Raw genomic sequence first — 26579 nt, forward strand, 5'->3', positions numbered from 1 at the left:
AAAAAAAATCACAAACTCAGAACTTTTTCCAGTTTTTTTTGCGGATTTTGGTGAATTCTAGATTTTTTTCCCCGACTTGAGTGGCCACCCTGGTAACAGGAACTCGAAAGTTAGAATAAAAAATACGATTTTTTGGGTCTTTTTTCATTATCCGAGGTTCCTAAGAAACCTACGCAATAAGCGAACATCGGATTATCAAAACTACGGATAATCGAGTCTATACGAAGTAAATAAACTGACAGATTAGACAACCAATGAATTTTAAGAAAGCCGATTTCATGAAAAAAAAGATTCACGATTTTTTTAGTTTGAAAACGATAATCAATTTAAAAAAAAGGTTTTTTTCTTTCATTTAGATTTCAAACAACGACACCAAAAACTTACGTTACCAACGTACATTTATTCTAGATCAATCTTAAACTTTTTTTATCCATAACGAAAAAAAAAAACATCCTCAATCATCTTTCTTTCCCCCGCTCTTACCCTCTGCCGCGAGCTGCCTCTCGACGTACTCCGCCGCCTGCTGTTTGATCCGCCGGACCGCCTCCCGGTCGCCGTGCTTCTCCTCAAAGTTGACGTACTTGGTGAAGAGCGTCTTCATGTTCCGCATCGGCAGCCGCTGCACGATGGCCCGATCCAGCGTTTGGCGCGCCACGTCCACCAGCCCGTCCTTGACCAGCATGTCCACGTACTGGGACCAGATGTCGGTTCGCTTCGGGTACGAGGTGAGGATCTGCTCGAACAGGATGTGCGCCTCGTCCCGGTCGTCGTTGCGATTGTGCAGGAAGGCAAACTTGACGATCAGGGGGATGTCTGTGGGAGGTAGCGAGAGTTGTAGAAGGTTTGGTTTGTAGAGGGGGAGTACGGTTCAACTTACGTTCTTTGTTCTCGAGCGATTTGAGGGCTTTGCTGAGCAGAGGTTTGACCTTGGAGCGATGGCCAATCTTGTAGAAGCAGGATGCAATGAGGTGCCACATTTCCGGCTGTTTGCGAAACCGTTTCTGGAGCAGTTCGGTCATGTCGAGAACCTCGGCAGTCTTGCCACAGTCAATCAGGACTTCAATGACCTTCGAGTACACCTTGTACGGGTCGTTGTACTGGACGGCCTCCTGCAGGATCTCCTTGAAGGTTTCGATCGTTTCGTAGCGCAGTTCCAGATTAAGCAGCGCGATCCAAACGTTGAGCCGTTCGTTTTCCTCGCGAAAGTTGATGGTCTTCAACGCACGACGAGCAACGGCACGCGCCTTGTCGATCTCGGCCGACTCCATGTGGAACACCATGTAGCGAATCCACAGCAAGCTGCTATTTGGCTGGGCCAACAACATCCGATCGAACTGGTCCGGCGTGTGCGGATCGACGGACGAATCCGCAAGTTCCTCCTCAATCTGCCGAATTCGCTTCTCCTCCTGTCTCATCGCTTCGAAGCGTTCCTTTGCCGTGAGACGACTCTTCTTGGCCGGCACCTCGACCCGATCATTCTCCTCATCATCGCTGGAGTCGGACGGAGGTTGCTGCTGCTGTTTTCTGCCCCCAGCTCCACCCGTGCTCCAGAAGCTCTCGGCGCCGGGAAGTTTGGCCACCGCCTTCTCTTCAACCTTTCGTTTTGCTCCCTGCTGAACGGACTCTTTAGTCTTGGGCCCGGCGGACTCAGCAGCCGGGCTTTTGGCTAAAAAAGTACACTTTTCTTTGCGCTGCTTCTTCTGCTTCTTTTTCGCGAGCTTCAACACGCTGTCGTCCGTGCCGTCCAGCTGGCTGATGACGAAGGGTTGACCGTTTTTCAACTTTTTGGCAAGGGCTTTCTGCTTCTTTTTGTCCTGCTTGAGCGCCTTTGCTGGAGACTCGACGGCGTTTGCTTGAGCTAATCCTTTGGCCTTTTTCTTGGATTTTTTGGAAACCTTTTCTGTGGTTTTCGACTCGACAACTTCGTCATCTAAACGAGAAAGAGTTTTGAATTATTAATGTGTTTACGTTTGAAAAAAAGATGGAAAATTTAAAATATAACTAGTTTTTGGCGATTTTGACCTCTTGACATTTTTAAGTTTAGTTTGTCGTATACTTTTCGTCTTTTTTACATACTGTTTAGCAAGAGGATGATAAATAAGAGTGATAAACTACTAACTGGGGCGATTGGGGACACATAGGACGAATAAGAACCCACGGGACAATTATGCGTAGAAACATAGAAATCGATCGAAAAATTTCAATCGCGTTTTTCTCAGTTGCACTTTTTTGAACATGGGACAATTATGCGTAGAACGACAGTGCAAGTATTTGAAGTTGTTAATATATTTAAAGTGTTTAACTTGTGAGGGAACATGTAGCTCCATTTGCTCTCCATCTGCATTTACTATTTCTTGTTCTTGATATTCTGTTCTTCTTTTTCTCTCCCTACCCGTCCTGGTGAGGGGATCTTCAATCCATCCGCGTTGACAAAATATTTTTTTCATTTTTCTTCTTGTCTTTCTTCATATTTTTCATTATACTTATTCACATTTACTACCAGTCTTTGTAAGAGGATACTGAGCACGATTTGCTCTCCATCCGTATTGACTTTTTCTCTTCTATGATTTCATTGGAGTTATTGGAGGTTACTGTCGGAAGGAGATTCTCTCCCCCTGTGGACACCGTGAGTGATTTTGCTTGTTCGCGTCCAACTACCACCGTTTGGCAATTCATACGGCAGTAATTTGAAGATGCTCCCTTTAAGTCTGAGCCACTGTAATTATAGGCAACCGCTACATAAGTCATCCTTGTGGCCAAAAATCAAATCATCTTGAACTTAAAGCTGAATTTCTGAAATTGTTTTTTTTTTTTCTATTTTAGAATATCTTGGAGATGTTTCACTGTTTTCTACGCATAATTGTCCCGTGGGTCCCTATTTACCCCATTAATCCCTAATCATCCCAGTTAGGAGTTTATCACTCTTATTTGTAATCTTCTTCCTATACAATAGGTAAACAAGACAAAATACTTCGTAAAACTGATGATTTCGTGAAAGAAAATACAGTCATCCCACATATTCGGAACACCCACAAATTCGGAACACTTTTATGATAATTTGTCAATAGCATGCCAAAAGTAGCTTTTCTGTCGAACTTACTATTTTTAGAACCTTCATTTGGACATTATCTTGCTATTTCACTAGTAAAAGTAGTACTTTTTGAACAAAAAACTTCATTCCAAGACTATTTTGTCCAGAGCAGAAAACACTGCCTCCAAATGGCCTGTTTCATAATTGTGGGATGTTATTGTGCCTCCCACAATTGTGGAACACCTGAATTTAACCGATATTTTCACAAAAATGTTATCAAACCATGTATAAAACATCACTAAGCTTGAGTTTTATTGGTTTCAGTGTGTGAAGTCATTATTTGGTAATAAATATGTACTCCTGGAGAGACCCAAAGTTTGTTTACATTCGTAAAAAAAAAGTTCCGAATTTGTGGATTTCAAGGGTCAAAGTAATTCTTCAAAATCTTCATATAAAAGTTGAAATTTCCAGATGTTCGATACAGCATTCGAAAGATCGCAAGAAAAGCTTTCAAATGAAGGTAAAAGCGAATCATTAAGTTCAATTATCGAATTGCTATGATTTTTTGAACATTGGCTGATCTGGAAACCGTTCCGAATATCAGGGTGACCACTCAAATTACATTTTCAAATTCCCGACTTTTCCCGACTTTTACCCAGACTTTCCCAGAATGCTCAAATAATATGCATTTCTTATCTAAAGAATGATTTCAAACAAAAAACTTTCTATAAGAAAAGTCAATATTAACCACCGAAAAAAAAATCTCAATGAATTTAAAAAAATCCAAATATAGCCATTTTTTGAAAATACAGAAACTAAACAACAAATCTCGGGTGAGTTTTCGAAAAGCCGTAAGAGCCACGACCCGTGACCTCTGACACTAATTTAAATTTTTGTCGAAAATGAGACAAAATTTCATTTTTTTTTTAGTTTGGGGCACTTGAAGGACGTGTAGATGAACAATCTCGAGCATTTCTGATATTGGTTTTTCGTAAGTAGGTCGAATAACGATGCAAAAAGGACTTTGTTTACCAATGGCTCTTATGGCTTTTTAAAAACTAATTCGAGAATAAAGAAAACTTCACTAATGTAATTTCATTATTATGATTCAGAGTAGAAACACAAACAATTAGTCTTTGAAAAATGATCGAAAGTTCAACAATACTTATAACTTCCATGGTATTTTTTAAATTGGCAAACGTATAGTTTTTGATATTTTTTTAATTTCATCATCAATTTAAATCAAAGAATGATTAAAACGTAATTGCTGTTATTATTCATTCAAAGGATTTAGAAAAATGTCAAGGAATTCATTAAAGAAAATGTTTTTGCCAAGTACCCTTTTTAATTATGTAATTTTTGATATTGATTTTTTTAATCAACGTTAATTTTTCTAATGGTCAGTATTTAACTGTTTTTTTTCAATGAAAATTTAGTTTGATATGATTATATGTTTTCCCACTTATTTTAAGTGACTGTTTGAAGAGACATTTTATTTTAAATAATTATGCAAGAACTCAAAATTTCTTGGATTATTTCTTTTGCAATTTCAATATTTTCTTCGTTTTCAAAATGTAAAAATCTTTTTCAATTTTGGATTTTATTCGATATTTAAATTTTCCGCAAACTGAAAATCAAGCTTTATCTATGGTAGGTAATTTACTCATACTCACAAAAAAAGTTCAAGGGCAACATTTGGAAAAAAACACACAATTTAGTTAAACAATTACAAATATTTACCCAATAAAAAAAACTATTGCCAAACTCAAGTTTGAATCCTGTTTCAAATATTCAAATATGTGACAAAATGGAATAGAATCATAATTCTAAGCTGGCCATTACGCTCCATTTTTAACATTAGTTTTTCATCATCTCTTGTTTTGTGAACAAAAATTAAAAGCGATCATTTGATTCATAAAAAAATATTATGAAAATCTGTGTCAAAGACTCCGATATTCATAAGAATTTTAAAGGTCTTAAACAGCTTTTCCATACTCAAATATATTGAAATAGTGAAAAAAACCTTTATTTAAAGTAAGTTACTAAAGCAGAAATGAGTGAATTCAATTTGAAAATTGTACAAAAAATTACAAAATTTATTCAAGAGTTAAAAAAGTTCAGAATTCCCGACTTTTCCCGACTTTTTGACATAAAATCATAAATTCCCGACTTTTTCCCGATTTTTGACGGAATTTGACGAATTCCCGACTTTTTCCCGACTTTCCCGATTTCCCGACTTGAGTGGCCACCCTGGAATATGTGGGATGACTGTACTTAGTGGGACAATTATGCGTAAAAGTACAACGATGGGACAAACAGACTTGGTGTTTTTTCAATGAGTTTCCGAACAAAAAACTAGATTATATGGGTTTTTCGAAAAGTATACGACAAACTAAACTTAAAAATGTGAAAAGGTCAAAATCGGCAAAAAAATACATGGGATAAATATACGTAGAACGGCAGTTTAGGGGACTTTGACGCTTCACTTTACAAAAGTGCAAAATCTGGTAACGTAGAGATGATTTTTTTTATTTGATTTTTGTGAAAAATCGAAGATCCTTTTTAGAAGCAAAATAGAATTTTCAACCGAAAATAGTTGTATTTTTTTAATAATGTGGCATTTTTTCGAAAATGTTTTTTTAAGCGATTTAAAATTATTTCATAAGGGAAAAAACAATACTTGTTTGAAAGGCGGTGAAAATTTCCTACAATTTGTCATTTTTTTTTAACCTGGTTGATCGGTTGATTGGTTGCTGAGATACAGTTTGTCTATGGGCACAGCCTCTTAAAGTTTCAAATTTTGTGAAAAGTTAAGAAGCTATTACACTACGGCAAACAAACAAAAACATTCGCACTTTTTGATAGTTTGCCAGGATTTGTTTGTACAAACGCCAGGCTGCATACATTTTGCCTTGTTTGCGAGTTTGGCAAACTGTCAAACACGAAAAAGTGCGAATTTGTTTGCGGTAGTGTAATGGCTTCTTGAGTTTTTAATCCGGCCCTCATTTTTAAACTCGCGACATATCTAAGGTTGATTCGATCTTCAATTTAAAAAATGTGAAGTTTTCTGCTCTCCACATTTTTACATTGAAATTCGAACCAATAGTTTCCGAGATATCTCTAGCTGAAAATTACAGGCTTATTAGGTGACACTTAAAAAAACTCATTTTCATCAACTCTAATTCCTTGTGAGGCTGTATCTAAGAAACTTATCGTCCAATTTTCAAAGTCTCATAGAGAAAATTGCAGGATATTTTCTCAGTTTTTTTTTTTCAAAATATTTTTTCCGATGGTGGTTTTGCTTTATAAGGTGAGCAGTTCTCTACGGAATCGGTCTTTTTTCTTTAATTTTAATTTTTGTATTTTTTAATCCGACTAAACCTTTTTTGGTGCCTTCGGTATGCCCAAAGTAGCCATTTTGCATCATTAGTTTGTCCATATAATTTTCCATACAAATTTGGCAGCTGTCCATACAAAAATGATATGAGAAAATTCAAAAATCTGTATCTTTTGAAGGAATTTTTTGATCGATTTGGTGTCTTTGGCAAAGTTGTAAGTATGAATATGGACTACACTGAAAAAAATAATACACGGTAAAAAAAATTTTGGTGATTTTTAATTTAACTTTTTGTCACTAAAACTTGATTTGCAAAAAAACACTATTTTTAATTTTTTTTATTTTTTGATATGTTTTAGAGGACATCAAATTCCAACTTTTCAGAAATTTCCAGAATAAGCAAAAAATCTTTGACCGAGTTAATTGAATCAATACAGATTTTTTCAAAAAATCGAAATATTGGTCGCAAAAATTTTTCAACTTCATTTTTCGATGTAAAATCGAATTTGCAATCAAAAAGTACTTTAGTAAATTTTTGATAAAGTGCACAGTTTCCATGTTATAACCATTTTTAGGTAACTTTTTTCAAAATAGTCGCAGTTTTTCATTTTTAGAAAATAGTGCCCAAAATAGTGCGGTCTTTTCGAAAAAAATATTTTCAAAAAATTTAAATCAAGACTAACATTTCAAACGGGCGTAATATTGAATGTTTGGCCCGATTGAAATGTTAGTCTTGATTTTAAATTTTTGAAAATATTTTTTTTGAAAAGATCGGAAAATTTTACGAATGTTTCATGTTTTAACATTGTAAATCGGACCATTAGTTGCTGAGATATCGACATTAGAAAATGGTGGGTTGTTTGGGTGAGACTTAGAAAACATCATTTTTCTGTTTTTTAACCTTTGCATGGCTATATCTCAGCAACTAAGGGTCGTATCAACAAAGTCCGAAAAAGCAAAATATAGAGAATTTTCTCAGCTTTTCAAAAATATTTTTTTCAATAGTGGGCAAACATGGGCACTATTTTAAAAAAATGAAAAACTGCGACTATTTTCAAAAAAGTTACCTAAAAATGGATTTAGATTGAAAACGGTGCACTTCATCAAAATTTCACTTTAGTACTTTTTGATTGCAAATTTGATTTTACATCGAAAAATGAAGTTGAAAAATGTTTGCGACCAATATTTCGATTATTTGAAAAAAATCAGTATTGATTCAAAAAGTCATAACTCGGTCAAAGATTTTTTGCCCATTCTGCAAATTTCTGAAAAGTTGGCATTTTATGTCCTCTAAAACACATCAATAAATAAAAAAAAAAAATAAAAATAGTATTTTTTTGCAAATCAAGTTTTAGTGACAAAAAGTTAAATTAAAAATCACCAATTTTTTTTTACCGTGTATCATTTTTTTTAGTGTAGTCCATATCCATACCTACAACTTTGCCAAAGACACCAAATCGATCAAAAAATTCCTTCAAAAGATACAGATTTTTGAAGTTTCACATATCATTTTTGTATGGACAGCTGCCAAATTTGTATGGAAAATTATATGGACAAACTAATGATGCAAAATGGCTTCTTTGGGCATACCGAAGGCACCAAAAAAGTTTCAGCCGGATTAAAAAATACAAAAAAAAAATCGAATGACCGAAATCTCAGAGAATTGCTCAGGTATGAAAAATAAAATAAAATATTACCGGAAATTATAACCTAAAAATGACAGTAACACCAAAACAGTGCAGTTTATCAAAAAAATGGTAATAGTTATTTTTCGATTAAAAGTTTGATTTAGCTTTGAAAAAAAACCACAACCACAAATCATTTTTTTATTGCACTTTTTGAGTTCCATAAAAAGATATCAAAAAATTTCAGAAATTAAAAAATATGTATTTTGTGAATACAAATCTTAGCGAAAAAAAAGTTTAATAAAGAAATGTGTAATTTTTTATAGACTGTAGCTATTTTTTTCTAAATATTAGTCCTAATTACAACTTTGGCGAACTTGTATGGAAAGTTGAGACTTGTTTGGAAAAACTGCAACATTGCTTCTTTGACATAGGGAATGCATGGACAAAGTTTCATCCAAGTAAAAAAATGTAAAGAAAAATCGATTTGCGAAATCGTAGAGAACAACTCTATCGTTAATAACATTGATCCTTACCCTTATCAATCCCCAAATCGCTGTGTCCGTTGTCCTCGGCCGTTTCGTTCGCCGTTTCACCAGAAGACTTATCAGATGGACTGACTCCCTTCTTCTCCGTCAGTTTCAAATCCCGGAACCGTTCGTACGTTGACTCCGTCAGTCCGCACACGAGCCCTTCGTAGTTCCGGACCAACACCACGGCCACCTTTGCGCCGACGCCCCCCTCCTCCGCCGGTTCCAAATCGTTAAAGTGCGTTTTCACGGGGACAATTACCAGCGGGGAGTCGACCTTGTGCAGGCATCCAACAGCCACGTACCGATTGGCGAACAGGGTGACCAGGTTGTGGCGGTCGTCCACGTTGTACGAGTCACCTTCGGCGACGTCTACCACGTGCTTCAGGAGTTTCTTGGTGATGCACACGTGCACGAGCTGACGCTCGACGTCGACCCAGACGACTCGACCGGACAGACGCTCCCCGACGGTGTAGGTTCCGTCCTTTTTCGGGTCCTTGCGGGCCAGGCCCCGCGCTGCGGTTGGGTCTTCCGGTTCTGAATCGCCAAGACGGACCACCAGCTGGTCCCCGTCGTCGACAAAACTCTCCACCACACAGGACACGGACTGGCCGACGGTGTACTGCGCGAATGGCTTGTCGCGGGACTTGAACCTGGAAAGAGGGAAGAGATGTACGTGAATTTTATCGCTTAATTCGAGCGAAACCTAAAACAAACAATACTTTCGTTCCATGTCGAATTTGGTTTCGTTACGACCTGAGTGAGAAACCCATGTCCAGAGACAATAAAACTCAATACCAACTACCCAAAGCCCCCAGCCGTATCAACTCGAATCCAAAATGCGCTACTCCCTACAGCTGGCCGTGGTGGTATTCCTCTGCGGAACCATCCAACTCGCGACCCCAGCCCAACCGAGTGACTCCTGCAAGTGTCCGTGCGAGAAGCGTATCCAGGTTTCAAAGGATTTGCACGATTGCGTCAAAATCAAAAGTGTCAAAACCAAGGGCTTCATACTGGCGGACAAAAATCACATGTTCACGCCGAACCAGCGCCGTTACACCTTTGTCTCAACGGCCAACGACAACCACGCCAAGTGGCAGCTGTACAACTCACAGTCGTGGGACGGCCAAAAGAGTTACGCCATCCGGAACAAGGTGCTGCGCGAGTTCATGTACTGTCCGTACTACACGCGCAACACCTGGAGTCGGTTCGTGCTGACGTGGAAGAAGGACATCACCCAGATTCCCAAGGAGGGCTTCTGGCAGTTTATTCCGGCGGGCAAAACTCAGTACATGATGCGGTGCGCGTCGACCGGGGAATTTTTGTACGTGGCCAACGAAGAGCACGAGCAGGTCAAGGGAACGAAGCGGCTGTACACGTACCGGCACATCAACAACCCACCGCCGAAAAGTGAGGGCAATAATGCGGCGCTGTTTGAGCTGAACAGGTGCTAGGCTTCAATTGCGGAGTAATAAAGAAAAACCAAAATTCAACTCAATGTTCCAGTCAATCGAATTTAAAAAGCCAACCTCATAACATCTCAGCTCAGAAGGCATGTCGATGGAATAGTGTTTCAAAACTTGGGCGACAAATGTGTGTGAGAGAGATGCATGAGGAAAACTATAAAAAACATAAAAGCAAGTAGGGCAGTAACCTGTTGACATAGATTTTTTCAGGACGAACCAAGCTGTCAAAATGCCTATGCGCCCTTTTAAAATGTTGCTCAGATATAAGAATTCGACGGTAACATTTCAAAAGACATCATGTACATTTTGACACTTTCTGGGTTATTGCATATTCTGAAAGTACTCCTAATAAGCTACCTCTCCACCAAAAATGAGCAAAAGTTACTTCAGTAAAGTCTGTTTAATCATGATTTTAAATAAAGTAACATAAACAAAATCTCTGCCATCAGCAGTCTCTGTTTATATAGCCCTGTCAACCTGTCAAAACAAAAGACTACATGAACCTCGTGACGGAAAAAAGCAACATGAACAAAGCGCCATGTACATTCGGCGAAGAAAACCGAATCATAACAAAGCGTCCCCCTCAATGCCAGCAGGGTGATATAAACGTTGGTGATTTCAAAAGAAATTATGTTTGTTTTTCTCAAATAAAATTACGGAAATAATGTTTTATTGAATTTGGATGATCAAGTATCAATAAAAGCAACGTTTTTCATCGTTTGTTATCATTAGATCATTTTATTTTGCTTTTATATTAAAATGGGAATTGAAAATGGATGCTCAACATTCAAATGCGTTTTTCTCAAAACGCATGGTTTGTACATGATGCTTTTTGAAATGTTGGCGTCGAATTTAAGAGTTTAAAGAGTACAGTAGTTGTTTGGTAACTGGGCGTTGTTTAACTGGGCTGCTTTTTAACTGGGCGCTCGATAACTGGGCCGTAGCCCGGTTAAAAAGCAGACTAACGTAAAAAAACGTTACTTAATCCACCTTTAGGTGATTGGTGCCTTCCTCTCATTTATAGAGTGATTACAATCCCTTAAAGTGTCCACATGGTTTATGGATCTCCCCTAACGTAATCGCAGCACCTAAGAGGTCCTAATAAAAATAAGTCACGAGTAAAAAAATAGACTTCCTACAGACTTTTTGTCAAGACTATACAGATACCGCCTTTCAGGAAAATGGCATCCCTCTACAAGGCTTTTTACGTGGCGATCAGACGGGACCATTTGAGGTTATGTAAATTCAGACCATTTTTTAAACTGCTTGTAATTTTAGATAGGTAAGTCAGATTTTGAAAATTCTTAATCCACAAGAAAGGTCTTCTCATATGCTTTCTAAAAATATGTAACATGTGAGGGTTTCATGAAAAAAACACCCTTTTACCATAATTTTAATTTAATATGAAACAGTTTTTTTAACATAACTTTTTAAATACATGATAAAACTGCATGAATTTAAATAGCAACTTAGGGGACGTTAAGACAGATCGGTTAGAACCATTCCGGCCAAAATCGGTTGAGCGTGTGACAAGATATTCCAGTGACATTGATTTGGTACACATGTCTACATACAGCCAAACACACAGACCTTTGCTCAGCTGGTGATTCTGAGTCGATATGTACAAATGAAGGTAGGTCTAGGAGGTCTAATTAAAAAGTTCATTTTCCGAGTGATTTTATAGCCTTTCCTCAGTAAAGTGAGGAAGGCAAAACAAAACAAACCAAAATGATCGAGGGGTTAATGGATGCAAAAATCATATTCAATAAATAAAAAAACTTTTTTCAAACTTTTATTTGATTTCAAGATACAATTAAAGAAATATGAAAAGTAAGCATTGTAAATAAATGTGAGTAACATTTATTTTTATATTTCATCTGGTAAATATTATGCAAGGGTGGTCACCTCGTTATTTTTTGTTCAGCTCAGTTAACGAGCAACATTCGGTGACTGGGCTACGTACTCAGCCCAGTTACCGAACAACTACTGTATTTTAGAAATGATGAAATTTAGGAACTTAAGGATTTATAAATACTCTATCCCAATTCCTCCATTTTGACCGCCAAATTCTTAATTTGACCTCCTAGACCCACCTTCATGTATACTTATCGACTCAGAATCACATTCTGAGCAAATGTCTGTGCGGGTGGTGGGATGTTGATCAAAAAATTTGCACTGGATTATCTCGGCACTGGCTGAACCGATTTGGACCGTATTGGTCTCATTCGATCCGTCTTGGGTCCCATAAGTCGCTATTGAAAATTATAAAGTTTAGTAAAGTACTTCAAAAGTTATGCTTAAAAATCGATTCTAACAAAAGTCCGGAAGATTGTAAAAAGGGTGCTTTTTGTAAGAAACCCTGTCATGCTATTCCTTTTTTAGAAAAGTATTCGAAAGACCTTTCCAAAGAGTTCAAAAGATTGAAGATCTGACAACCCTATCAAAAGTTATGCGCACTTAAGTGTTATTTATGCACTTTTTAGAGGCCGGATCTTATATATTTCGATGAAAACCGGATCGATGTCCGGATCTATCATGCACCTGTCGATGGAAAGGGAATCAAAAGACCTTTCCAACGAGTTTGATAGATTGCAGATCTGACACATAAATGCCCTGAATTATGGAGATCTGACTAACCAATCTGATGGTATGAATAATGAATCAAGTTGATAGAACACTGAAAAGTCCTTGTGTATCTATTTTAGATAGCATTACCCTCTAAATGTGAGGAAGGCAACAAGGAAGGTGGATTAAGTAACGTTTTTTTAGATTGTGGTTTGGTTGAGCGTTTTAGCAGAATGCATTTCTATGTATACAATGAGACAAGTTGTTCCTAATTCCGCTATATATTTTAATATCTTGTCCGACTAGTCGAGAACAGAACATTGATGAAGTCTGCAAGTAGTAGTAGAAATGCGTATCTGTCAAGATATTAAAATAAATAGCGAAATTAAAAGGAAAAGACCGCCTCTTTTTATTCATGCGATAAATAGTTCAATAAGAAGTGAGCAAGCAAGTTTCTATCAAAAGTTCTACAAAATTAGTTGTTTAAATAGTGAAAATCAGCAAATTGGATGGAGTTAGGAGCGAGTGCTTAACCTGCCAAACATACGAGAATTTCCCCTATATTGTTTAGGCTGAGATCAAAATTTTGGGGGGAAAAATAATTTTAATTTTATGATACGATTGTTCGAAGTGGTTTTTTTTTCTTTTTGAGAATTTTGGATGATACGGACTGTATTTAATTCTCCGAACTCTAAGATTTGAAATTCGAATATTAAATTTTTAATCCTTTTTTTTTATTTATGATTTATAAAGTATTGGAACTAAAAAAATTTCAGATTCATTTTTTTATTTAAAAAAAATTGAATTTATTTTTCTTAATTAAGGATTTTAGAATGTTTGTCCAGTCATCCCACATATTCGGAACACCCACAAGTTCGGAAAAATCCCTATGCGAGTTATTTGCATGTATAGACACACACACACACACACACACACACACACACACACACACACACACACACACACACACACACACACACACACACACACACACACACACACACACACACACACACACACACACACACACACACACACACACACACACACACACACACACACACACACACACACACACACACACACACACACACACACACACACACACACACACACACACACCCCGTGAACCGTGGGGACAGGTGAGGGTCCCTGCGGAGCTTAGCTGCCAGCTACCGGGCGGGTTGCAGTAGGCGGATAGCTGTCGGCGATTGCATACATTCATTGCATCGCCCCGGACCAGCAGCGGGAGGATGTCTAGGACGTGGCGGAATTGAACAAGGGCACTGTTTAATTTCTTCGAAAAACCACATGGGTCCGTAAACACCTCTGTCAAGCGATCGAACGCCGCTATAAGTGTTTTAGCCCAAAACCTCACCAAACCCCGAATCCAAGATGTGATGCGACCCGTGTCGAGGGATGCATGGCTGGGGGGGTTCAACAAATTCCCAGTCGATAACGGAGCCTGTGGGGCACAGGGGCGAACCCCACACGTAATTTGCCCTTACTGCGTCACGGCAGGGCACTGGCGCAGCGGACCGTATTTCCCTAGCGACTCGTGGGATTCAAAATGAAGACAAGTGAAACAAACCAACAAAAGGGTCCCGATGCGCCCCAAGCATCGGAAAACACGGAGGTAGAAGAGGACGCAAACGTCGAAATGGCAGGAGGCGAGTCAAACGGCGGCGACACAGCAGGCGGAGTGGCGAGCGCGTTCCGTGGAAGCGGGAAGGTGTTGAGATCCCCAGTGTTGAACCAGGCGGCTGCTTCGAGTCAGCAGATAGGAGTAATTGGAGAGGAGACTCCCAAGTCATCCTTGTTGAACTTCGCCGGCAGTACCCCTCAGGACGGAGTCCTGCTTGGAAGGACCGCGTTACAGGAGGTCAGGAGGAGGGTCAACGAACTCTTTGATTTCATCAAGGACAAAAACAACGTCCACACCAGAATCAAGCAGATGGTGAATGGAGTCAAGGCAGCCATGAATGCCGCAGAGCGCGAAAACAACTCGCTGGTGGTGACGCGGAATTCACTGAAGCTCAGAGCTGAAAGAGCCGAAGAAACGCTGAATGCAAAACTGGAGGAGGAAGCGCTACGGGAGAAAGAACCGAAAACGCCGCCCGGCCCAAGCTCTAAAAGGGACAGGGAAACGCCTGGAGAGGAGGAGGACGCAAAGAAGCAGAAGCAGGGGAATGGAGACAGTCCGGACCCGGCGAAGGAACCAGAACCAACCCCAGGGAAGGAGAAGGAATGGGAGAAGGTCAAGAAGAAGAAGCGGAAGAAAAAGGGAAGCAGAACGAGGACACCCAAAACCCAAGTTTCGCAGGGAGCGTAACAAAGGCGAGGCTTTGGTGGTCGAGGTGAAGGAAGGTGTTTCGTACGCAGACCTCCTCCGGAAAGTACGAACCGATCCGGAACTCAAGGAGCTTGGCGAGAACGTGGTTAAAACCAGGCGCACCCAAACCGGAGCGATGCTTTTGAGCTGAAGAAGGATCCCGCGGTCAAGAGCTCAGCTTTTAAGTCCCTCGTCGAGAAAGCCGTAGGCTACGAGTCGAAGGTAAGAGCGCTATCACCGGAGACAACGATCGAGTGCAGGAACTTGGACGAGATCACGACGGAGGAAGAGCTAGAAGATGCGCTGATCGTTCTTCTGGATGACCGTACGACACCGATGGCAATCCGGTTGAGGAAAGCCTACGGCGGCACGCAAATTGCGTCGATCCGACTATCGACGCCTTCGGCGTCTAAGCTGCTGGAAACCGGCAAGGTCAAAGTAGGGTGGTCGGTGTGCCCACTGAGGCCTGTTCCTCGAGTGACCCAGCAGATGACGAGGTGTTTCCGCTGTATGGGCTTCGGCCACCAGGCGAGAAATTGCGACGGTCCCGATCGAACCAACAGTTGCAGAAGGTGTGGTAGAGAAGGCCACATGGCAAGAGACTGCAAAAATCAGCCGAAGTGCGTGCTCTGTAAAGAAGGCGACGGCAATAGCCATGCGACGGGTGGCTTTAATTGCCCGGTGTACAAGAAGCTGGCCTCGGGCAAAAGTAATGGAGGTGTCCCAGGTGAACCTCAATCACTGCGACACTGCACAGCAACTGCTGTGGCAGTCGACCGCGGAGACGGGGTGTGACGTGGCAATTATTGCAGAACCGTACCGAGTTCCACACGACAACGGAAACTGGGCCGCGGATACAGCAAGAATGGCGGCGATACACGTGATGGGGCGGTACCCCATACAGGAAGTGGTCTCGAGGGCGTTTGAAGGATTCGTGATCGCCAAAGTAAACGGAACCTTCTTCTGTAGCTGCTATGCTCCCCAAGATGGACCTTGGAGCAGTTTCAGCAGATGCTGGATAGTCTGACCGATGAACTGATCGGACGAAGCCCGATCGTTATCGGAGGTGACTTCAACGCGTGGGCGGTCGAGTGGGGTAGCAGATGCACCAATGCTAGGGGCATAGCCTAATGGAAGCTCTGGCAAAGCTAGACGTTAGGCTGGCGAATCGCGGAACCAGCAGTACCTTCCGCAAAGACGGTCGTGAGTCCATTATCGACGTTACGTTCTGTAGCCCGCGACTGGCGGCCGACATGAACTGGAGGGTGAGTGAGGACTATACCCATAGCGATCACCAAGCGATCCGGTACAGCATCGGGAGACGAGCCCCTGTACCAGATAGGAGCAGCCGGTCCTACGGAAGGAAATGGAAGCTGCAGTACTTCGACGAGGGTCTCTTCGTGGAAGCGCTCCATTGGTGTGATGGTCCCCAAGACTTGAGTGCCGACGTGCTAACAGCACAACTGGTGACAGCATGCGACACAACCATGCCGCGGAGACTGGAGCCAAGGAACTGTCGTCGTCCAGCCTACTGGTGGAATGAAGAACTCGGTACCCTTCGGGCAAGTTGCCTCAGCGCCAGAAGACGAGTCCAGAGAGCAAGATCCGAAGCAACTAGAGAGGAGTGCAGAGAGGAGTACCGGTCTGCAAAGGCCGCGCTCAAGAAAGCGATCAAATGCAGCAAGACAAACTGCTTCAAGGAGTTATGCCAAGACGCTGATGCAAACCCTTGGGGAGCGCATATCGTGTAGCGATGGCGAAGATCAGAGGCCCATCGATGGTGGCTGAAACGTGTCCCGACAAGCTGAAGGTCATTGTGGAAGGGCTCTTCCCAAGACATGACCCAACGACATGGCCTCCTACACCGTACAACGACGAAGGGGTAGCAACGCCGAAGGTCATCTGATCACCAACGAGGAACTTGTGGCAGTAGCGAAGAGATTGAAGGTGAAGAAAGCTCCCGGTCCGGATGGAATCCCGAATTTCGCCCTGAAATCGGCGGTTCTAGCATTCCCGGACAGGTTTCGAACAGTCCTGCAGGAATGCCTGGACGAAGGACACTTCCCCGACCCGTGGAAGATTCAAAAGCTCGTGTTGCTGCCGAAGCCAGGCAAACCACCGGGGGACCCATCATCGTATAGGCCTATATGTTTGCTGGACACCCTCGGAAAGCTTCTGGAACGGATCATCCTTAACCGGCTGACCAAGTACACGGAGAGCGAGCATGGCTTAGCAGCGAGGCAGTTCGGCTTCCGTAAAGGGAGATCCACGGTGGACGCCATCCGGAAAGTGGTCGAGAAAGCCGACGAAGCGCGGAGGAAAAACGCAGGGGAACCGTTGCTGCGCAATAGTCACGATTGACGTCAAGAACGCGTTCAACAGTGCGAGCTGGGCGGCCATAGCAGCAGCGCTGCACAAAATGAAGGTGCCTGACTATTTGTGCATGATCTTGAAGAGCTACTTCGAGAACCGCGTGCTGGTCTACGACACTGCCGATGGACAAAAACCGTTGTTGTTACCGCGGGAGTTCCACAGGGATCCATTCTGGGTTCAGCACTGTGGAATGGAATGTATGACGGAGTGTTGACACTGGGACTACCCAACGGCGTAGAGATTGTGGGCTTTGCAGACGACATAGTGCTGACGGTAACCGGCGAAAATGTCGAGGAGGTCGAAGTGCTGGCTATGGAGGCAATCGCAATGATCGAGAACTGGATGCTCGAGGTGAAGCTGCGGATCGCTCACCACAAGACGGAGATGGTGCTGGTTAGTAACCACAAGAAGGTGCAGCAGGCCCAAATTCACGTTGGAGAACACGTCGTGCACTCGAAGAGAGCGCTCAAGTACCTCGGGGTGATGGTGGATGACCGGCTGAACTTCAACAGCCACGTCGATTACGCCTGCGAGAAGGCGGCTAAGGCGATCATGGCACTGTCGAGGATGATGCCGAACAACGCTGGACCCAGGAGCAGTAGGCGCCGCCTCTTGGCAAGTGTCGCGACGTCCATACTTAGGTACGGCGGACCGGTATGGTGGACGGCGCTGGGGACGAAGCGAAATCGAGCGCTGCTCGACAGAACGCAGAGACTGATGGCCATGCGGGTTGCAAGCGCGTACAGGACCATTTCGTCGGAAGCAGTTGGCGTCATAGCCGGAATGATCCCCATCGGCATCACACTGGAGGAGGACACCGTGCGCTACACCCGGAGAGGCACGAGAGGTATCCGGGAAGCTGCGAGAGCCGAATCGCTGGCAAGGTGGCAACGTGAGTGGGACACCACGGAGAAAGGCAGATGGACGCATCGGCTTATCCCGTCCGTATCCACGTGGGTGAGCAGAAGGCATGGAGAGGTCACCTTCCACCTCACACAGTTCCTGTCGGGCCATGGCTGCTTCAGGAAGTACCTGCACAGGTTTGGACATGCAGAGTCTCCTCTCTGTCCGGACTGCGTCGATTGCGAGGAAACACCGGAGCACGTGGTGTTCGCCTGCCCTCGCTTCGAGGCAGCGCGAAGCGAAATGCTGGCCATTATCGGAGCGGACACCAGCCCGGATAATGTGGTGCGAAGAATGTGCAGCGACATCGCCAAGTGGAATGCGGTCGTCGGAGCGGTGACGCAGATCACTTCGGCTCTCCAGCGGAAATGGAGAGACGATCAGAGGAGGAACGACTAGGAGCCTAGTCGAAAACCCACGAGTGTGGCTGTGAAGGAGAGCACGTTATGATGGTCGGCTCTACCAAATCGGTACACGTCTCGATGGTCACAGGAGTCGAGAACCCACGAGTGTGGCTGTGAAGGAGAGCACGTTATGACGGTTGGCTCTACCAAATCGGTACACGTCTCGATGGTCCAAGGAGAGGGCTGCATATGACTAGCCGATCAAAAGCAACACGATTCTTGGGCGCGGTTAAACCCTCGCATGGACTCATATGTATGTAGGACAGGAAATGGTTCTAGCACCCGGCATGGATCCTGTAAGTAGACTAGTGCAGAAAATGCAACGCCTCCCCCCGAAGTTATACCGAAAGGTGGTCCCGGGGGGACAAGGGCACGGCGTTCAAGGACTGGTTTAGTGGGTCGGGAAAACTCTTTTTTTGTTTTCCCAACCCCACACTACCTGAGGAATGAATTCTCAGGTGTCTGGTAGCAGATTCCGACCTTGTAAAAAAAAAAAAAAAAAAAAAAACACACACACACACACATACAAACTTCAAAATGTTAATGAAAACAGATATCTAATCAACTGAAAAAAAATGAATGCATTTTCCCGTGTTTCAAATCATATTTAAAATGCCTGAGATCGATCAAAATTATTTTAAATTTTTGTGGAATTCCAATATTCAGCACCGCAAAAAGTTTTTTTTTCGGTGAAAAAAAATCTCTTTAATACTAGGTAATATTGAAAGCTAATAATTGCAAAATAACTGGGCAGACGTAAAATGCATTTGAAAACACTTTTTCATACAAATGTTAATACCTGGGTGATGAATAGAGAGAATGCGAAACGTGATTTTCGAATGATCCCACTTTGTTTACATCTACAAAGTTGGAGGCTGTTCAAGCACAAGCATGACTTTTTTCTTACTGATAAATGAGCTGTTTTATAATCAGTATTATGTATTTTTTCTGTCTAGTTTTTGACATTAATTACTGGAAAACTGTGTGGGTTCTCAAGTTTTGATCGGTTAGACGCGATTTTTCAATATTACGGGTGACGAAGAACTGCGACGAGAGTGTCATTCTGAGATGTTTCGTTTTCGTTTTACGGAGCAAGGTGGGGGACGCGGCCTCAAGTCAGTCTAAGTCCGGTTTCTTGTGGAAAAAAGGGTAGTGGCCGAACTAGTATTGCATACAAAATGAACACCACCGGAAGATATAGGGGATCGGGAGGGGGAAGGTGAAAGAAAATAAGTGTAGGTGTGAGTAGTAAGAACTTGGATGACTTGAGCAGTTACGTTAATCTAACTTGAAAATTGAATAAAGGAAATCTGAAATTATGATTTAATTTAAAACTAATTTGAGATTTATACAAAGGGAACCTATGATGTATTTCAAATTTAAAGGAAATCAAATATATTTACTGGAAAATTAAAGATGAAAACTAACTTGTCAAGGGAACATAAATCTTGAGGCCTTTTTTCCTGGAAAACTAACTAACTTGAATCAACCTCAACTAAACTGTCTGAAAGTAACTTGAATCTCAACTCCCCGAAATTTTAATTACAAAACCAAACATTCCTTTACCTATTTTTTAAACCTGTATTGCTGCTTCCAAAAACAATAAACATTAATGAAACGTTCATATTTTACAAGTTGAACAGTCGTTGTTAAGACGACTATTTCGTGCCTTCTATTTCATTAGGGCACACAAGCAGTGTTGCAAAAGAGTGATAGAAAAACTATCAATAGATTATCTCTGCACCAAAAATATCCGAGAGTATAGCGGCCGTCACTATAGCTTGTGAGATCTCTTCTTATGTCTCGTGATTCCCAGCGATGCCATTCTCTCTCTATCACTCCTTCCCTTTTCCTCGACTATGCGCTCTCACCGCTGAGTCTCTCAATCTCTCCGAAAACTGCAATAAGAGAACGCGAGATGGCGGTTAGGAGCCGACCACGCATGACGCCCCTTCAAACTGCGTTTGCAAAATTGGTTTAGTGGCGGCTTTTGTGGTTAAACGCTGTTGCGGTAGCATGATCGTGGAAGCGGGAATGAGAGAGAAAAGGAAAATGTCAATCGCGAGTGGGTAAACACGAAAACGTGTTCGGCTATGTTCGGCGCTGAGAGTTTCAATGAAGAGAGAAGAGCAGTTGTATTTGAGGCATGAATATTCAGGCGAGATAATTGTAGTTGCTGAGAGCTGATATTTTGATATTTTAACAACCCTGCACACAAGCTTTGCAAACAAGAGTGTATCCCTATCACACCCTATGTAAACTATCATTTGAGTGAAAGAGACGCAATCCTGTTCACACCTGTATGTCCTCTTTAAATGTTAGGCTCTATTTAGAGCCTAACATTTCAAAAGGGCACATAACCCTTGTAAACAATAGTGTAACCCTTTCACTAAAATGACAGTCCACACAAGGCGTGAAAAGGACACACTCCTGTTTAAAAAAGTGATGTGCCCCAATGAAATGGCAAGCACGATTTGATTGTCAAAACTCCAGTAGATCCTCGATTCGCAACAATGGTCGATACAACCATAATCCGAAAACCGTTAGTTCAACAGATTAACGAATTTTGTCCGATATCATTTCATTATTGATTGATCGAGACTCTATGGATTTTTTGACAATTCAGAATGGTTAGTATACCACATATCAATTGAAATCAGAGATTCTGATAGCATTACTAAACTGGCTTACACATAACTGGACTCTGGAATAATAATTATTAGTATTAAACAATCTAGAAAAAGTTACAAAAAAAAAAACTAACTATTCCTCCCCATTATCAAACTGATTTAAATCTGTTCCTAATAGACTTTACGAACAAGAATATTGAGATTAAAATAAAAATAATCAATATCTTGCAATTTTACATATTATAAAAGCTGTGATTTCTATCAACACAAGTATATAAATATAAAATAAATGTGTGATATATATCAACATCGGAAACCATCTTTGCAAATAGCCCTGAAACGACGGCAACGTGTGGCTCCATCTCCAGGGAGAGTGTCATTCTGAGATGTTGCAGGTAAATTCCCAGGCTGATTTTGAAATCCTGCAGCTCTTCCTGGTCCAGTGAATAAACATCGCCAATTCTAGCGAAGCTGATCCAACAAACAGAAAATATTTTCACTAAACCGCATAGACTCCATAATCAACTTCTATTCATAATTTTAAAAAAAGTACGATTTCGCCTTCAATTTTCTTAAGTTTTCTCGACTTCAACTTCATGTCCTCAAAAGCCACACATTTTTCATTTTTGTTTTAAAAATCAATTTTTAATGATCAATAGCAATACTCTCTTCATTTGGAGAACAGTAAATTGGTTCCACTTTGACAGTTCAAAATTGAGGCCGTTTTGCGAACCCAGGTTAATAGGTACCATGGAATATATTATTTTTTTCTTCGAAAAATATTTGCTACGGCCTAAATGTTTAATCCTAAAAAATATTTTTCTTAAAAACTTTATAAACTTGTGTTCAACATTTTAGAATGTTTTATTTTTCAATTATTGTTTTTAATTGAAAAGAGTTAGATTTTTTAATTTTTTGAGCCCTTAGTTTATTTTTATTTTTTGTTAAATGTTTCACATTTTTTCAATTTTTTGCCTATTTTTCACATTTTATTCTATAAAACCACCATTATCATATACATTTGAAAAAAAAAAATGCTTAGAGGCACACTACAAAAATTATTAAACACAGCTAAATTTGATCCGAGAAAAAATAAATTTTTAAAACTTTGACAAAGTCACTTAAATAAGTCACACTTCAATTATAGAATTTTCTCAAAATATAAGAGTAATTGTGTAAGAGAACTGTTCCTATTTCCAATGCTTTTTGAAGATCAAAAATTGGTTGGCAAATGGATCGACAAATTTTCGTTATTTTTTATTTAACTTTTTGTCACTAAGACTTGAGTTGCAAAAAAAACACTATTTTGTATTTTTTTTTATTTTTTGGTATGTTTTAAGGGACATCAAAAGCCAACTTCTTAGAAATTTCATTTTTCGATATAACATCAAATTTGCAATCAAAAAGTACTCTGGTGAAATTTTGTTAAAATGCACCGTTTTCAAGTTAAAGCCATTCATTGGTAACTTTTTTGAAAATAGTCGAAGTTTTTTTTAAATAAGGCCGTTGCAAATGTTTTTCAAAGTTTATGTCGATCAAAAAATTCCTTCAAAAGATAAAGATTTTTGAAGTTTCATACATAATTTTTGTATGGACAGCTGCCAAATTCTTATGGAAAATTATATGGACAAACTAATGACGCAAAATGGCTTCTTTGGGCATACCGAAGGCACCAAAAAAGTTTCAGTCGAATTAAAAAACACAAAAATCAAAATTCTTAAAAAAAGACCGATTTCGTATATTCTATATAAACCAACGCAGGTAGAACCAGGTTAAAAAATGCATGGATGCAGAGAAATTTAATCTTGAACACAAAAATTAGTGATGCTTTGGAGTAACCATGGGCGTTAGAGGGTTAAAACCTGAAAATTAAAATAAGTACTTTTCAATTTTTAAATTTGCTTCTACCTGTTTTCAAAAGATGACATTTTAATCATCTAAAACATGATATCCAAAAAACGAGAATTAAAAAAAAATATTTTGCGCGATTCAATTTTAAGAATTGAGATCTTGAAATAAAAATTGCAAGCTTAAATAATTGATTTGCTTTGTGTCACTTTTAATTCGATAAGGCAATCGATAGCGATTGCAACACGAAATTATAAAACTCGCTCGAGCCTCGTCAAAGTCTAACAAGTTACCAAGATGGGCCACTACTATGCGCTGCTGCTGCCCTCAATTGTGCTGCTCTTCGGAGGCACCCTCGGCGGACCGAGCCAGCACTGCACGTGTCCCTGCGAGCAACGGGTCGAGCTGCCGAAGGATCTGCTCGAGTGCGTCAACATCAAGAGTGTGAAAACGCGGGGCTGGATGAACACGGACCAGAACCACATGTTCACCGACGACGTCAAGCGGTACGTGTACTTTACGGGGTTCGAGAAGCAGCGCAACCAGAACCAGAACGCCGACTGGAGGCTGTACACGAAGCCGAGCTACAAGAAGAGCTACGCGATTCGGAGCCGGTGGATGTTGGAGTTTCTGTTTGCCGCGATCGATACGAGAAATACGTTTTCCCGGTACGTGTTGAGCTGGAAGAAGGACTATTTGGAGATTCCGGAGTCGGGCTACTGGCAGTTTATTCCGGCTGGGAACAATCAGTACCGGATAAGGAACACGTGGTCGGGGGAGTTTTTGTACGTGGACAACGATGGACACTACCAGGTGAAGGGAACGAAACGGCCGTACACGTACCGCCACATGAACCAGTCCCCGACGAACCAGGGCGCAAATGCGGACCTTTTTGAGGTGCTCAAGTGTGTGAAGAAATAATGAAATGAATAGTTTCGAAATAAATGATCAAACTCACCTCGTCACCAGCTGCTTCACGTCGTCCAGATACGCAAGCATGTACCGCAGCGCCTCATCCGTTCCCGCCTTCCGACAGACGTCCTCCAACTTCGCCGACACCCTCAGCATCGGCAGCTCGCCCTCTTCACCGGTTCGCTTCACCTTGACCAGCACAACCTGGTCCGGTGTCATCGCCGGGAACGCCTCTTTCTCGTACCCAAAGTCCCTCGCTTTGAGAATCACCCGCCTCGTGTAGTCCTTCAGCGCGAGTCGGAAGCGAGCGGCCTGCTTCGGTGCCGGTTCCACGTAGTACGCGCGCAATATCTGCCCAACGTGAACGTCCTCGACGCGCGTTGGCTTGTTGTTAAAGTATGCCACATCGCGAAAGCTGTACACTCCGTCCTGCACGTTGACCACCTTCAGCTTCTCGCCCTCGCGCAGCGTACACTGGACGAGGGCGTTGTGCTCGGGGAAGTCGGAGAGGGCTTCCGGGGGGACGGTTCCGGTTTCGTTCTCTTTGACCAGGTAGACGTCGACGCCGGTGGCGAAGATTCCCGTAATGGTGGCGGTCGAAACGTGGCCAAGGTTGTCGCCTCCGGTGGCGAAGGGGAGGATGAGGGTAATTTTGGCTCCGTCTTCGGTCACTTCGTGCACGGTGAAGAGCTCTACGGAGCCGGGTTTGAGCCGGTCGATGCGGTCGGAGTCTTGGGTGACGGAGCGGCAGAATTTGAACAGGATTGCGGTGATTTTGTTGCAGAAGGCGACGATGAAGTACTTTTCCGTCTCGCTGATGACCGTGCCGAGGCACTTTTGGTCGGGTTTGATGGAGGCGCGATCCAGGATGAGTTTGGCCGATTTGCGGAGGTACTCCGGATGGTTGGTGAAGAGCGCTTGCTGTTTGTCCTCGTCGATGCCGATTAGGCGCATCTTGATCGACTGTTTGGGTGCGTACTGCTTGGTGAATCGGTAGTTGTGGGACATGACGATTCCCTTGACTCGGCCACCGGCCAGCGTTACGGCCAAGCCGCGTTTGTCGTCGAGGACACGCGTCACGCGACACTCGTACACGTCTCCGACGCGCAAATCGTCCAGCGAGAAGAATCTGCTGCCGACGGTGGCGTCGTCATCGGTTATGATCAGCGTCCGATCGAAGGCCTCGTACCGGACTACGCGAACCGTGTGCAGCGACCCGATCTGGTACTTGGCCATCACAATCTGCTCGTCGTAGTTTGCGTTATATCTGCTCTTCAAAACGTACCGCGGCAGCAAAGCCTTGTGTTTCTTCCCCAGCTGGAACCACACTCCGCCGGTGCTGCACTTGTGCATCACTTTGGCGTCCTTGAGGACCGTCCCGACTGGGAGCGGATCCGCCACGGAGTACCGATTGCTGTCTCCGATCGCAAGCGTCAAAAACACGTGCTTCGTCATGGGCATCACGTACAGAATGCGCGCCGGAACTTGCTTAAACAGCTCAAAGCTCGCCACCTTCGAAAGCGGCTTTTCCAACATGTTTTCATTGACAAAAGCCGGGACCGTATCGTCAAACAACGTTCCCTGCAGTCCGTTCGGAAGAATCGACTCAACGGTAAACGTGACCACCGAACCCGGCATCAACGAGTCAATATTTGCAGCTGCCACGTCCAACTTCCTCAACTCTTTCGGTTTGAACGCCTTCAAGATCACCGTAGCCGTTCCGTTGGCCAGCGTCACCTTCTCCACCGTGCAATGCACATTCCCCCCAACCTCCATACGATTATTCCGCACATTCTTCGTCGGCAGAAAAGCACGCACATTCCTTATACCCACGTTCATCTGATACCCATGATCTTCCTCTTCCTCAACGGTCGCCGAAATCACCAATCCCTCAACCAAGTGCTTATGGTTCAACTCGCTGTGCAACTCCTTCGGATCCAGCGACAACTCAAACCTCCACCGCTCCTGATCCTTCCCCTTAATCTTCACGTAAACCAGCTCCCCAACCGAATACAACTCCTCCAACCCAGGACAACACCCTCCCTCACCCCCCTCCACCACACTCTGCAGCCGCTTCCCGTACGCCCCCGAAATCGCCGTCACCGGAACCCGCCCAAACAACCGACCCGGCAACGATACCAACAACTCCAGCTTCTGCACCTTGTACACACACCCCAGCACCAGCATGCCCTCCTGGGCCGTTTTGAACTGCAGCGGAGCGGCCTTCACCGTTTGCACCAGCTCCTCCCGTTCCATCTCAATCTGCTCCAGCCGAGCCTGTTGACGCTCGCGCTGGCGCGGCTTTTGCTGCTTCTCTTCATTTTTGGTAGACGCACCGTAATCCTGAAATCGAGAACCCCGAAATTAACACAACTCCGGCGAAACGCGGTTCAAACTCACCGTATTCCTGCGGAACTTTTTGCGCGGCTTCCCGTCCTCGGCGGATTCGGTTTTGCGACCGCGTGGAAATGACGGCTCCACGTACACCATTTTGCTGGTGGGGGACACTTCGGAACAATCGAACGAAATTTCGGGAAAAAATCGGGCTAAAAACGCGGCGGCGACGGCGTGCGAGTAAACAGTTCGGCGTGCACGTGTGGAATGTTTTGGTGAATTTGAAAAG

General features: G+C 42.7%; 1 protein-coding gene across 1 annotated transcript; it reads right to left on the bottom strand.

Moving 5' to 3' along the window:
• Positions 1-380: 380 nt before the first annotated feature.
• LOC6049909 (protein RRP5 homolog) lies at positions 381-26579 on the bottom strand. Its single transcript, XM_001866553.2, has 5 exons — positions 26357-26579; positions 24003-26299; positions 8530-9176; positions 878-1930; positions 381-813 (listed from the first exon to the last, which is right to left on the bottom strand). Exons 1-5 carry the CDS (start codon positions 26444-26446, stop codon positions 455-457), a joined length of 4446 nt encoding a protein of 1481 aa, XP_001866588.2. The 5' UTR covers positions 26447-26579; the 3' UTR covers positions 381-454.

This window comes from Culex quinquefasciatus, chromosome 3 (assembly GCF_015732765.1).
Source record: "Culex quinquefasciatus strain JHB chromosome 3, VPISU_Cqui_1.0_pri_paternal, whole genome shotgun sequence".
Taxonomy (NCBI): Eukaryota; Metazoa; Arthropoda; class Insecta; order Diptera; family Culicidae; genus Culex; species Culex quinquefasciatus.